Here is a 13862-nt window from a genome sequence, read left to right on the forward strand (position 1 = left end):
GATGAAAAGCAGCTCGCAGTTGTAAGGAAATTTCACTTGTGTGAACGAACCTGGGTTTATTTTTAAATTGTCAAAAATTTCATCAATAAAAAATATCCGTCTTATAGATTGCCCTAAAGCTTGTGAAAGTATTTTCGCGTTGAGTATTGGCGTTCCGCGGTTCGCATATTAAATTCAAAACGACAAACAATTTGAGCGTGAACTTTTCTGTCCATTTCAATACAGTCTTTAATTTTCAGATGAAGTTTCATATCATTTGCTTATTCAAGCAGAAAACGAGGTTGAACATTTAGAAAAGATCATAAGCGATAAGGTAAAAATAGTGTTCACTTTATGGTCTCAGCAAAAATTTGATGCCGCCTTGATAAACATTGGAAAACTTTCCGCGATTCAGCTGCGAATGAGGCTATCTTATTTTAACTTGGTATAATCTGTGTCGTTTGCACTGCTCCTGTTGTGTGAATTATAAATGATATACACAAATATTTCTGTTTTGTGAAGCGACTTTTTTTCTTAATTTTCATCAAATATTTTCACGGAAAAAATGGCGGTAAACATACGTTTCCTTCATACATGCTCACGCTTTTTGATGACAGTTGATTTCACAACCAGCGCTAGTGCGTCAGTGTTGTAGAGTCTGTCGATTACGGGAGAGTTTGTAATCTGTTGTTGTAAGTTTACTCTTGTTTGGAGTGCTCAAGTCATTCCTAAGTTCCCATTTAAGTGTGATTATAAAATATTAAAAACTCAAGCAAGAGTGTATAATGAAGATAGTCTGAACCTTTGGTTTTTGATATATGTGGTGTCACTTGTAAATCAATGGAGCTATTTGAAGGCATGTACATTTGCATTATTATAATCATTGTAAAAGATTTATTGAAAGTGAAAGCCCATCAGTCTAACATGACTGAATGAGAACTGTGATCAACTGACAACACTGTTGCAATAATATAGTACTTTTTCATTGTGATCAGAAACTATTTCATTTGATCATCAATCATCCCAATAAAAGCATATTTGAATCAACATTAGGTAGTTCTTTCACTGAATGGGACTTCAATTTACTTGGTGGTTCAAGGAAAATGTTATTAATAATACAGTTAGATAATAATAAGATTATTATTTATTATTAATTAATTATTAATTTATGCATATATTTTGGTGACTAAAATTTTTCACTGGCAACCAAACCTGAACAGTCAGTGGCCAAATGGCCACTAAGGAAAAAAGTTAACTTGGAGGGTTGATTATAATTATTATTATTACAAATTGAAATGCATTTGCACATACTTGTAATAGACCAATTTGGATTTATTAAAATTCAGCCTAAAACAATAGACCTCAGCGTGACATTCTGGAGAATAAACCCCACAAACTCTGTAGTCATTCCCCAGAGCCTTGTGCTAAGGTCTATTGCTTTAGGCTGAATTTTAATCAATCAAAATTGGTCTTTTCATAGAAATTTTTGAAATTCATACAAAACTAGAATTTGCACTATTGATCCTTTCATTTCTTTTATAACATTAATGCAAACAAGCTGGTGATAGAAAAATATGTGACCTTAGAAATTGCGCAACAACAAAACAATATTGAAAACAATCATCAGTTCAGCTGCAATACAATAAGATGTAGTAGAGCAGCTGTGAAGAATTATTGTGAAAACACTTACAGCTCCCTTCTTGATGATGAAGAATGTGTCTCCTCTAGCACCTTGCCGAATGATATACTCCCCCTCATCATAGAATGCCTGCAGTCAAAATAGAACTCAGTTTAAGACTACAGTGGAACCTCAATTTAACGAAGCGTTAAGGGACTGTGGAAACCTTGATATGATGAATTTGCAGAAAAAGAAATAAAATGTATATTATATCAAGGTATAGTTAATAATAGTTTTTTTAATGGTGTTACATTGTACTACCCAGCATTTCTGGATCTAAAAAAGTACTGTAAATATTTGTGCATTTTTTTAATGTCCAATTTATATGTAGCTACAGTATACTGTGCAGACCTGTACATAGCAATGGCACCAAAAGCTAAACAGGTCAACAAAATTTTAACAGTTGCAACCAACTTTTACCATGAAAAGCCTTCAAAAATAAAGAAGTTAATAGAACTACATGTAACAAGAGGCAAAGAGGATAATGCAGATCTATGATCTGTGAAGAAGTTGTTCTATTGCGACGGAATTAAAGGATTTTCATTCTTGCTGGTATGGAGTAGCCATACCAGAGTACTTGCTTATTGTAATTTGTATTTTATGTACCCACCAAAAATAAAACTACAACATGGTCAATGAATAACTTTTTCACAATTGTGGTACCTGAGTACTAATAACTATTGATGAGCCATGTAACATTCATGTAATCCTCAAGGTTCTTGTTTTATTTTTAGTTTTTGAGTTAACTTATCATTTATTTCAAGCCAAGCATAGTGATTAATTTAAAAGGTACCTGGAAGCTAAAACATTTAATAATAAAAATAGAAAATACTTGAATGTTTTACCATGTATTAGACTACATGTTCATTAGCTTCTATACAAGAACAGACTTGGCAACATCCATAAAACCCTGCAACTTAGGCAACTTGAAAATGTTGTTGTCAATGATGGTCACAAATGTGGCCACACATAGTTACTTGCCATCTAAAACTATTGCTTTACCTCTTCAATGACATCTGCAACTTTGGACAGCAAATCCTCACGCAACTTAGCCAGCAATGGGACACTAAAAGGGACAATAAAACCAAGTGATGTTAAAAGTTATTTATTGATTCATCTGCTTATTTAAACTTAAATCTATTTTTTTTATGCAAAAGATCTTATGAGGAAATAAATTCAAATACTAAAGTTCAACTAAGAAGTTATAAAGTAATATAAATGCTCATTTTTTGCACCTTTTCAAGAAGTCAATATGTTCTTTCTGTCTCATAATTCCTGTCTTCATCATGATTGTCTGGAAGGTTTGTCTGTCAATAGCCCAGATCTTGACATCAGTCTCAGCTAACAAATAAAAGAAATGGATTGTATGACACCTTGACATTCGAAATTCACTAAGGTGGTTAAGAAATCTATGTTTACCAAATTATGTTGCTAATAACTTTTCCAATGGTCCAATGGTCCAATGGTCACCTTGACACCAATACAAGTTCAAAATCTTGGCAAGCAGCACTTCAAAAATTCCTTTACACTTTACTGTTCAGCAATTAAACAGCACAAAATTGAGGTGAGATATATATAGATAGATAGAGATGATGCATGTAGCTTTTAACAAGGCACAATTTCATGCTCCATCAGCAAGCAAGAAACAAACTTAGTATATTACCAACTTGAAAATGATTACAGTAAACTAACTGCCATACATGCAACAAATTTAGAAATGTAAAGGTTTCAAACACTAGCTCCCCATCACAGAGCTAACACTAGAAACATCAGCATTTGAAATTCACTAAGGTGGTTAAAAAATCTATGTTTACCAAATTATGTTGCTAATAACTTTTCCAATGGTCCAGAGTTGTATGGCAGTACAAACAGTATAGTCTAAAAACAAGTGATTTTATGTCACCTCATTGCCACAAAAAGTTACATCAGGATGGCATTTGTATCCACCAAATTTAACACTTTAAATAGATAACAAGTAATTTACCTTTCACACTGGCTGTTCTTGGGCATTTATACAAGATGGCAAGTTCCCCAAACACTCTGCCAGGCCCCATTTGCCCAAGCACAGCTCCTTCCTTCATCACCTTGACTTTACCCTCTGGCAATATAAAGAAAGTCTCATTGACACACAAAGGAAAGGACAATTACTTTTATGAAATGAACAGTTACATCATGGAACATGCCAAGTTCTGACTGAACTGGCATAATTTACACATGCAAGAATACCATTCAGGGGTTTCATTAGAAGCCGACAGCCGGCAAAAATCGCCGCCTACTTTGTCAAAATTTACCTCTTACCACTGCCTACTTTGCCTGTATTTTCACTCACATTATTAAAAAATTTCATCCGTTTGCTGCCTACTTTAGTTAGCTCAGACAGCTATTTCAAAACTTATTGAAAACCCTGACCATTCACCACACTTATCTCAAAGGCAAAAAGGTAAAACAGTTCACTTGTTTATTGTTTTGAATATGCCCCAGAGTACAAGGGCACACCCAATCCTTGGCATGCATTACATTAAGGTTTTGAAAAGGGATAACTTCATTGGAGGCCACTACAATTCTCACAAGAAACTAAAACAAGATAACCATTACACAAAATAATTATATACCTTCCAACACAAAAAGGTCTGATCCTGACTCTCCCTCCTTGATGAGGAATTCATCTTTTTTCCATTTCTTCTCATACATGCACTCAACAACTTCACGGATTTGTGATGACTCCAACTTCTTGAGGAAATCATTGTCCAAAATTGCATCTTTGATAAGTTCTTTAGATCTAAATAAGATGCAGAACAGAAACATGATATAATTATTAACGCACCCTCCACATGTACCTCTTACTACGTGGCAACAAACTCTTGCAAGATGACATTCAGCTATATATCTTGTGGAAGCCCACTATAATTCTCACAAGAAACCATATCTATATTTTTTTTCAATTTCTGGGTCTGAATTCCTGGATTGAGCCCTGTATATAAAGACTTTGAATGGTCTCAAACCAGAAAACATGTATATAACTTTACCTACTTTAGCATATATTCAAAACAATAATGTGTGAGAGAATGTCCTCATGTTTTAAGAAAAACACCACAAAATTGTAGCGAGTTCATTTAGAAAGCGTTTCACAGAATTAGACCTCACAAAAAAGGCATCAGGGTAAACACATAACACAGCCTCAAAAATTAAGAAATATGTAATTAATCTAAGTTGGTTGCATTGGTAGTGATAATCAAAATTGTGTTACACCAGGTTTTCACAAAATGCCTTGAACATCCATTATCATTAACAGGTAAAAATAAAAGACAATTTTTATCAAGATTCAGAGTATTTTTCAGAAGCACAGTGGGTGTATTAAACAGCAGGTCAAATCCCAGAACTGAGCAATTTCATTTTGTGGTAGTATGGCTCCTGAGGTACTTCCTTCCAAAGTTCTCAAAAAATCTATTTTTATCACAAAAACAGCATCAACTCCAGACGGCAAAAGCATATTAAAATTCCAAGCTTATCATCTTGCTCATAAGGCACACTTTAACCAACTCATTATTCACAGGGTCACAATTTAAGACAGTTAAACAAAAGTATTTTTTAACCACTTCAATCCTGTTCAGCTCTTTGTAAAGATAATATCAAATTCACACCCAACCATTTTTATACTGTAGTTCTTTTAAATACTGAAAAGCCTTGGTTCGCTATTCAGGTAACAAAAACACTGCTAGCTAATGACTATGCTAATTTCATAACAAAGTGAAAAGTCAGTGAATTGTTTTATTTTAAAAGACTGTTTCAATTATTTATCAAGTGATGAATAACTTGACCAAGAAATCATGCTGTAAAGATCAATTCCCTTTTGAGTTAACATCCAAAGGTAAAATCTAGCATAAGTGCACACAGCTCTTGTATTACCTCGTACAATGTATAAATGTTTGCAGAATTTAGATAATGAGCTATTTCAGACCTTTCTTGGGAAGGAGTAACCTTTGTACCTACAGAGCTACTTTTTAAGATTAGGTCCTAATACTGCACTTGCATATAAAACATTTTTTTTTTAATTTTGTCTGCACATACAACATTTTTTACGTTCTCTGCACATGTAAACCTTGTTCCAAGTTTTGTCTGTGTTTTTTTATGCATGTTGTTACACGAGCAGAGCTCTGTACATTAATGGTTCATACTTGTAACATCACCAGTGGCAATTACAAACGTAAAATGTTTTGAACTGAAAGAGCATATTAGCACAGTGTGTTTAAGAAAAAAATTGACTTCAGAGTTGGGCCTTATTTTTAATAAAAACTTAACTTTTGTTCACCAAGAATGTGTGCCATCTAAATATACAACAGGTGCAGTACACAAGCCACTAAATTTTCCTTCAACCCAAACGATAATTGCTTTACAGATGAGCGGATTATCCAATCCGTTCAAGTATCTAGCCCTTGCTCTGTTATAAATCGCTATCTATATCAAAGTAATTCCAGTACCAATACTTTTCCCAGTGCAAGAAAATGCAAACTACACTACAAAATTAATTTCTCAGTGTTATGACGAACGCAAAAGTTACATGAATGAGAAAGCGACAATATTTATACGAGAAAAGCTTAAAATTAGAATTGCATCACGCGTGAATGACATTAAAAATTTCAGAAGCGAACGCCTGAAATGTGGAATGGTCTAAACATTATTATTACATGCACATAAATACTCTGATACAAAAAGAAAATGTCATTAAAACAGTGAACTTCATTAACTCATGTTCGGATTGAGAAAGCCACTAGCAATTTAGAAATCCCAGGAACAACATAGACGACTTCAAAATGTTTACACAACAACAGAGAAACTAAAGCTAATTTGGATTTGAAATTTTCGTGAATCACTCCTGGCTATTTCTCCACTATGATTTACCCCCAGGGTTAAATTTTTTGCTTTACAATTTAGAATCCATTTTATCTTTGTTCTCTCTCTGTCTAAATTTCACGGGAATATCCAAACTCACATTTCTATATTCAAAACACAATTAGCTTTTATTTAACATATTTCAGCCATTAGATGTAAATATCCTTCTGTAAGCAAACCCCTACTAAGAGAGTCAATTTTCACAATACATTCGCCAACTGAGCTTATACAACAATTTCCTTTCAACCGTCCAATGTCTTTAGTTCGTCCAGAACACAGAAATAAACAAAGTCAAGCGCTTTTTGGCTCGACTCACCAAGCAAACAGTAGTCTTAACCAGGCTTGGGTCGATTCGTTTGATACAGACCCGTCAAGCTGCAAGCAATATAACCAGACCCCGGAAATATTCAGTTAAAGGGTTGTTTCTTAACGCCACCTTCTTTTACGAGGGGAGCGTGCTTCGGTTGTACCAAAAATATTTGATCGATATAACGATAAAATAAAAGCCTGAACAGCCTGCATTGTGGTCAACATGAGAGAACATCGAACACAAAATATCACAGTTTTACAAAAATAAAGTTAAAGTGGTAATTATGAGCACTTTCATTCACGACCCAAACATAATAAACTTCAGAGCGTTGGGAGAGAAACGAAATGATGATATGCGGCTCGTGGTCGCTCGCTCAAGAGCAAGCGGATAGCTGTGACCATGTCAATATCAGAGAACACTCGCTACTCGAAAAGTCATGAAGCACAATTAAGATAAATAAGTATCCTTTTCAACGCGTATTTTAACATGTTAGAATTTAAGTAAACGCGAGTTCGCAACACAATAAATCGTCCTAAAACGTTCTATCGCGAGGAGCAGTGTTACAAAAGACTACTCAATGTTGCAATTTGCTAAATATCAAAACTCAACCAAGCGTGATTCGACGCGACATTGTGTATCTTTGCCTCTCGCCGAATGTGGTTTGTTGTCGATTTGAAGTGTACAATAAAAACAACAAAGAAAAGATCACCTTAAAACGAAAGAAAATTTCACCAAAAGAAACACACACGGGGCATGACAAAATTCAAATAGCTCAAATATCGACGTTGTGTGTGTGTGCATATTCGACGGAAAGGGGAAACCGACGATCAGCAAGTTTGCCCGAATGTGTCAGATTTCAAGCAGCAAAGAACATACCGGTACCGCCATGCACACACAATCGGCCTGTATTCAGCGACAACCAACCGAGATCTAACCTTGAGGGCCGCCTAAAACGACGAAGAATCAACAAACGAAAGATACCGTCACTGGTACATTCGATTACCCCTTCTGTGAAGCGTAATTTTCTTCATATTAGTGTTAAGTTTCGGCCATACATTAGAAGTTCGATTTTTGTAGCTATCTTTGCGTCGGCGTCCTCGATGGTTTTACGATGACCGCAAATATTGACAACACAGAGCGGAACAAGAAGTCGCAATCATCTATTGTCGCATGTATTTCGCGATAAAAAGCTTGCACTAACCGTACGATGGCTCCAAAAGATCACAAAGCTACAGGCGGGTGTGCTGATCAATACCGCTTGTAGACATGCAAGATTACTAAGCCACTACTGATCGAGCTCTCATCAACTTAAGGTAGCAGCAATGCAAAAAAATGAAATAATCCTTGCCTGGAACTTTTGCTGTGTCTCTTGAGAGGCTTGGAGGCATCGGTGACTGTTTTATAGCTCTGCGGCTCAGCCGAAATTCCTTGACGTTGATTTCTAGTCCGATCGCGAGCTACGGCTGGTTGCAGCACCGAGCGATATTTATCTAACTCGCTCTCCAATCGACGGATTATCTCGTTCCTCCTTTTCAATTCCTGCTCCAGGGCCAAGATTCGGCTATCTTTCATTTTCATCTCGGTGTTCTTTTCCTGCAGAGCATGCTGCAACTCTCTCAGACTGCCCATTTTGACTGTGGTTGCAGCAGTACCCCGCCGAAAACACAAACACCCTGCCTTCTTCTTACTAGCGGCTCGGCCGCAATGCATCACTCGCGCTCTCGAGCCCCCAAAGGAATACTGGGATTACATTTGCGCTTGTGGCCCTCCTGAAGATGTGGGTTAAAAATGCTTTGGGCTGAATTTGAATGGAAATCGCCGGTAGCCGGGTGTCTTGGAGCTGCCGGGTCGAGCGCAAATCCGAGAGGAATGTGTTAACGCCACCCTTCCTCCTTATAAATGCATTAATACTGTTCTGTAAACCATTCGTAAAGGCTTTATCACGGACGTGGTTATAAGTAATTTGTATGTTAATTAATAATTGACAGTGAGCGGATGTTTCTGCCTCGTCGCCGAGGCGAAATCGTGCAAGATAATGTTCAGAGCACCAAGCTGACAGGCAGACAAAGCTAATTGAAATGTAAAAGTACTTCTGGACCAATCAAACAAAGATGAAAATGATTGGCCATGTGATTTTTTGACTGCAGCTATTACTTGTTTACACTTGACAATATGAGTGGTTTAGGGAGGGGGAGGGTTCACTTCAGTCCATTTAGCATCCACTCATTTATAAAGCGGAGTTTGAAATACGTGATCTCTAGATGCTACTTTTACTAGCATCATTTACACCTTGCTCAAGACAAAATCTTACTAATCCTTACAAACACAGAGCGTGCTGAAAGCCTTAACTCCACAAACGTCATGTATAAAGAAGCACAAAAAAAATCCTGTCCAACTCCCAAGACAATTCTGTCCATTTGCATGGTTACACAGCTGCTATTCTGGTCTTGCTTTTAGCGTCAAGAGTGCCCTAAATAGAGTAGTTACGAACCAGACCTGTACTGTTTTGAAATCATTTAAAGCAAAAAATTATATCTGCGTCAAAGTTTAAAGGAGCTATCGGCAAAGCATTTACTGTATGTTGCACAAAGCAATTGGTTCTTTTGTTGTCATAATCTGTTTCTTTTTGTACACAATTAGGTGACCATTATTTCGCCCTTAGTTCCAGCATGTTTGCATAATTTCCTTTGGGGCACCACTAGTTGAAAGCTGCCGGATCTGAATCGTGGAAACTATCAATCTCGACTGATGCGTCACGTAAAAAAAAGTTATCTGGCGGTGATTCTCTTAGAAAAATTAATGATTGAATTGTCCTTCCTTTTGTCTCCATAACACGCTCATTGGAGTGTTTTCAAAATAAAATACTTAAGGCATTAACACTGTTTAGATTTCCTGTCAGGGCACATTTATTTTATTGGTCGAATTTACATATTGTGATTGAAAAGAAAAGAATTTGACAGTGCTATACTTTGCAGAGCTGCATTATAGCACTTCAGGTGGCAGCTCTAACTCAACAGTAATATTCTAGCTTGACTAATTTTGACATCACCTTTCGCCAGCATTTCGTTCTTTACGCCTGAAATTTGAACAAATGATTTTTCAAGACAATAATAAAAGAAACAATGGTGGATTTCAACATTTTTCGCGGTGCTTGTTAGTCCAAATCAACTGCCGTGCTGCATTGTGACAAAAAAGGTGTTAAAAAACAGCAATGATTTGAACGAGCAGTGTAGCCTGTTTTTCCTTGTACTGCGTGCAACTTTCTCACTTTTAAATATTCATCAATTACATTCTAACTTGGTTTGGTGATGAGCACAAAATTAAATTTGTTGTTTGTGGCTCCAGTAGACGAAACTGCCTGGTGGTGACAGTGCAGCCGGTAATAAACGTCATATTCACTATCAGTACATTTTAGACTCGATGAAAAAAACATTAAGTCAATACTGAGGGACATGAACGATAACAGCCTGCCAAAGATCACGCTTTGAAGTGCAAACTTTAGTTAAACTTGTCAGTTGTCATACTGTTAATGAAGGTTTCCCGTTAATGGCGCTTCAAGGTCGACTGACAGATCATACAGAAAATTATTTTAACAATGATGGAGTTTTGCATACCGCATTACACCTCTCAAAAACTTGAAGAAGCCATTAAAGTCATCAAGTCATCTCAGACAGCAGTATTGATAAAACATATGAAAAGCCCAAGATTCCTCAAATCTGCTTCGTAAAATTGATGAAAAATCATCGGTAACTTTAAGTATATTCTCATGAATTCTCGGGGAAAGTTCTTAGAGAAGTGTCCACCTAAAACAGAGTTTAGTTAAAGACAAGGAAGCCAGAAGGTGGCTTTCAGTCAGCACTAGCCAGGGAACTATGCGGTCTACCTTAGGGCGGTGTCCACTTTACCAAAGGTTTTCTGGCCTTACAGTGGTGTCTGCTTCACCGTAAGCTATCCAGATCGAGTTCCTTCTCTTAGAGGAAAGTACGATTAATGACAATAAGGATCAAGAGAGAATTGCAGATTAAACCACTGCAGACTGAAATAAATTTAATTACACCCAGTTGGAAATTGGTGTGGAACAGCTGCCTGTTTTAGATACTTACAACAGAACAGCCGAGTGAAAAAAAATCCTAAAGAGTTTTCAGTGTCATTCTTTCTTATGGTTATTACATTTCTCTGTCTGAAGAATGCTCGATAGTTAGTGCAGGTTTGTTAAGCTATCCCCAGGGATTCTGGCCATTAAAGAGTGCAAAGCCCAAAAGGTTTTACATTCCTTAACAGCCCAAACCCCAGAGTTCCTTTCCAGCCTTTCCAAGATCCAGCCACCGACAATAATTTATGCTATGTGTGTTTTTATAATCCTAGATTTAGTGTGGTATAATATCATATCAGTATCCCCGGTACAACGTCATAGATCACGACAATCAATTTTCTTTCTTGTCACAAGTCTACTTTGCGATGTATTTATCTTTCTTTTTTTTTTTTATTTCACGGAAAGGTATTTGTCAATCTTGGAAATTACAGTTACGGTTTCCTAGAAGGAAAAAAAAAAAAGCAATTGTATCTTTTGATATTTTTCGAATAAGATAAAACGAGAAACGGACTGTCACTCACCACTGAAATCTCGGTCCAGAGATGATAGAGACAACACTAGTGCAGAACAAAACGGTTGGCAAAAGCAGGTAGGGCTAATGGCACGAAAAAAATGTCACCACTTTGTTTCGTCTTGAGGTTAAGACATGAAATTAGAAGCAATGTTCCAATACTGACGCATGGAATCAGGGGCGCCAATACCTCTGACTTTCATTTTTAATAAATCCACACTTTTTTTTTTCTTCAAGATCCAGCAGTAAATAGTCAAGGTTTGACAAAGACCGCGGATTGGTTTAAGGTGAGTAAGCAGGTGTGCATGGCTCCTTTTTGTCTCATTTTAAACTCTTCCTAATCACGATGGGATTTATTGTATTTCAATTTCCGTGATAGAATTAGGGGCACAAGTACAGACAGACAAAAAATAGAATTTCATCCATATACAAGGGGGTGACGTGAAAATTTTTTTCACCCTCAGGGTAAACTATCCCGATCTTAATTCTTTCAAAGTAAACACGGAAAAAGCTTGAGCAGCATTACGAAGATTTTGTATGTTGATCAGTCCTAGAGATAAAAGTGTCCCAAGCCACATACGACAACCAAGGAGTCTTAGTTTTCAAAAATGGCACTAATACTGAAAAGATGCATGGTAATCTGCATGTAGTATGTCTCCGTGATAAGACGCTTGATATATAGACTAAACATGTTTTCAAACATGCCCACAAGAGGTACAGATAAAAATTGAAGCACTATTCATTATTCTCAGCCGATTATCCCGCACAAGTATTCATTACAGTTGATGGTGTTCGAGTCAATATCTCAGTCTATTTCATTCTTATTACATGTAGCCATTGTTCCTGGGCTCAAAAGAAAAGCAAACATTTTCCTTTACAATTCTCACACCAGCGTTTCAATATTCATAACACGTTCTGTTCCACAAACCCCCAAGGCTATACAGCACTCACAATTAAGGCCGGAGAGCACTCTGAAACTCGAATATTACGAACTAATAACATTTTACTGATAAAAAGAAAGCAGTAATCATTGGAGACAAAAAGGGTTACACAGGATGCAATTAAGTAAGAGTAATTGCGTTTACAACCCATCCTACGGACTTATCACCAACAGATTATTCATGAATTTTGCAAGATCGTTGCACTGAAGCGTATTCGGTTGACTTCTACATCTTTCAGTTCACACCTTTCCTGAAACGTGTCTTCGACTTTAATCCCTTTTGCTAAATATACCTACAGCTAAATTGCTTTAGGAAATTGTGATATAAGCACACATGGCCTGACGTCACATCAGTCTGTATGCCTCCTACGCACACGTTACATCTTTTGGGTTCGTCACATTTCTGTGAGCAAAGATGACGAGTGGAGAAAAGATTACTTGAGGAGTAGCTATAAAAAGTAATCTGCGGCCAACAAGCCGAGATAAATTGTCTGCGGTTCAAACTAGTGAGCTTTCCAGTTATTCCGGCATATGTACATGTAGAAACACGTTTTAGGGGACCGCAGTTTTACTCGCCGCGAAAAGGTGTTTCCCCAATACTTCTCCAGTTCCTCAGTCTTGAGTAGTTGAGTCGTGTCTTCCACTTCGCGCCCACTCGTACCACACACAAAGATAGTCGTGTGGTGGTTTTTCTCAAGCCCTGCATGTCTAATAATAGCGCCATTCCTTAAACTTAAAACTTCCTAAATACGTGTCGTGGACAACATGCGCCTACGTACGACTGGCACAAGTCGTCGTAGTTGAGTGTGTCAACTCATTTGCTTGTTGAACTTCACATAATAGTCTCTAAAGGCAATACGTTAATTTCTGGAAGGTGTGCAAGATACCTACCTTCAGAAGAGACCAGCCGTCTTGGTTTGAAGTGGGCGACGATTTAAAAATTAATAACAACATTAAAACGTGTGATTTGCATATTTGGATGTTGCCATATTCAAATTCTTTATATTTCTATTTTTGGAAGGTGCCTTTCAGTTCTTGCGGTTTACAAAAACATTACCGTTTAATATAACTTCCTGTTATTGTCACGTCACGGTCGTGTGGTTGCACTGCTTCACTGATAAAGTGTTGAAGTAAAACTCGCGAAAGATTTCTTTTTGTACAATATTGAGTGCGGTGTTATAGACAGCAGAGACATGCAAGTGATGCATGATTAATGGCCCTTTCCAGCTGCCACGAAAGTGCTTCGTTCACATTTTAAAATAATGCAAGCTGTTTGACAAACAACTAAATGTGTAAAAAGATAAATTTGTAAAAGGGGTTTCGCAAGAACTTTTTCAAATGCATCGCAAGAAGCCAAAATCAGGGAAAGTTATTTTAGAGTCATCCCATCGGCCGTTATAGCCCCATTAATTAAACGAGTTGCTTAGGGCATCAAGTTATGGCACTCTGTTATCTAAGCTA

General features: G+C 36.9%; 1 protein-coding gene across 7 annotated transcripts in view; it reads right to left on the reverse strand.

Annotated features, from left to right (window-relative positions):
• Window positions 1-13862, reverse strand: part of LOC110052804 (cGMP-dependent protein kinase 1-like) — a 50694-nt gene that overhangs the window by 18584 nt on the left and 18248 nt on the right. For 6 of the 7 annotated variants that reach the window (XM_020758978.2, XM_020758981.2, XM_089271362.1 and 3 more), the window contains 5 exons: window positions 4270-4436; window positions 3642-3755; window positions 2893-2998; window positions 2660-2723; window positions 1670-1747 (listed from right to left, as the gene is read on the reverse strand). In XM_020758978.2, coding sequence (XP_020614637.1) covers window positions 1670-1747; window positions 2660-2723; window positions 2893-2998; window positions 3642-3755; window positions 4270-4436 — 529 coding nt within the window. Of the gene's footprint in view, window positions 1-1669; window positions 1748-2659; window positions 2724-2892; window positions 2999-3641; window positions 3756-4269; window positions 4437-8205; window positions 8695-13862 lie in introns of those variants that run through there. The other variant, XM_020758982.2, reaches the window with a different exon arrangement.

Source organism: Orbicella faveolata, unplaced genomic scaffold (assembly GCF_042242905.1).
Source record: "Orbicella faveolata isolate gen_17 unplaced genomic scaffold, um_ofav_v1 contig_1, whole genome shotgun sequence".
Lineage (NCBI taxonomy): Eukaryota > Metazoa > Cnidaria > Anthozoa > Scleractinia > Merulinidae > Orbicella > Orbicella faveolata.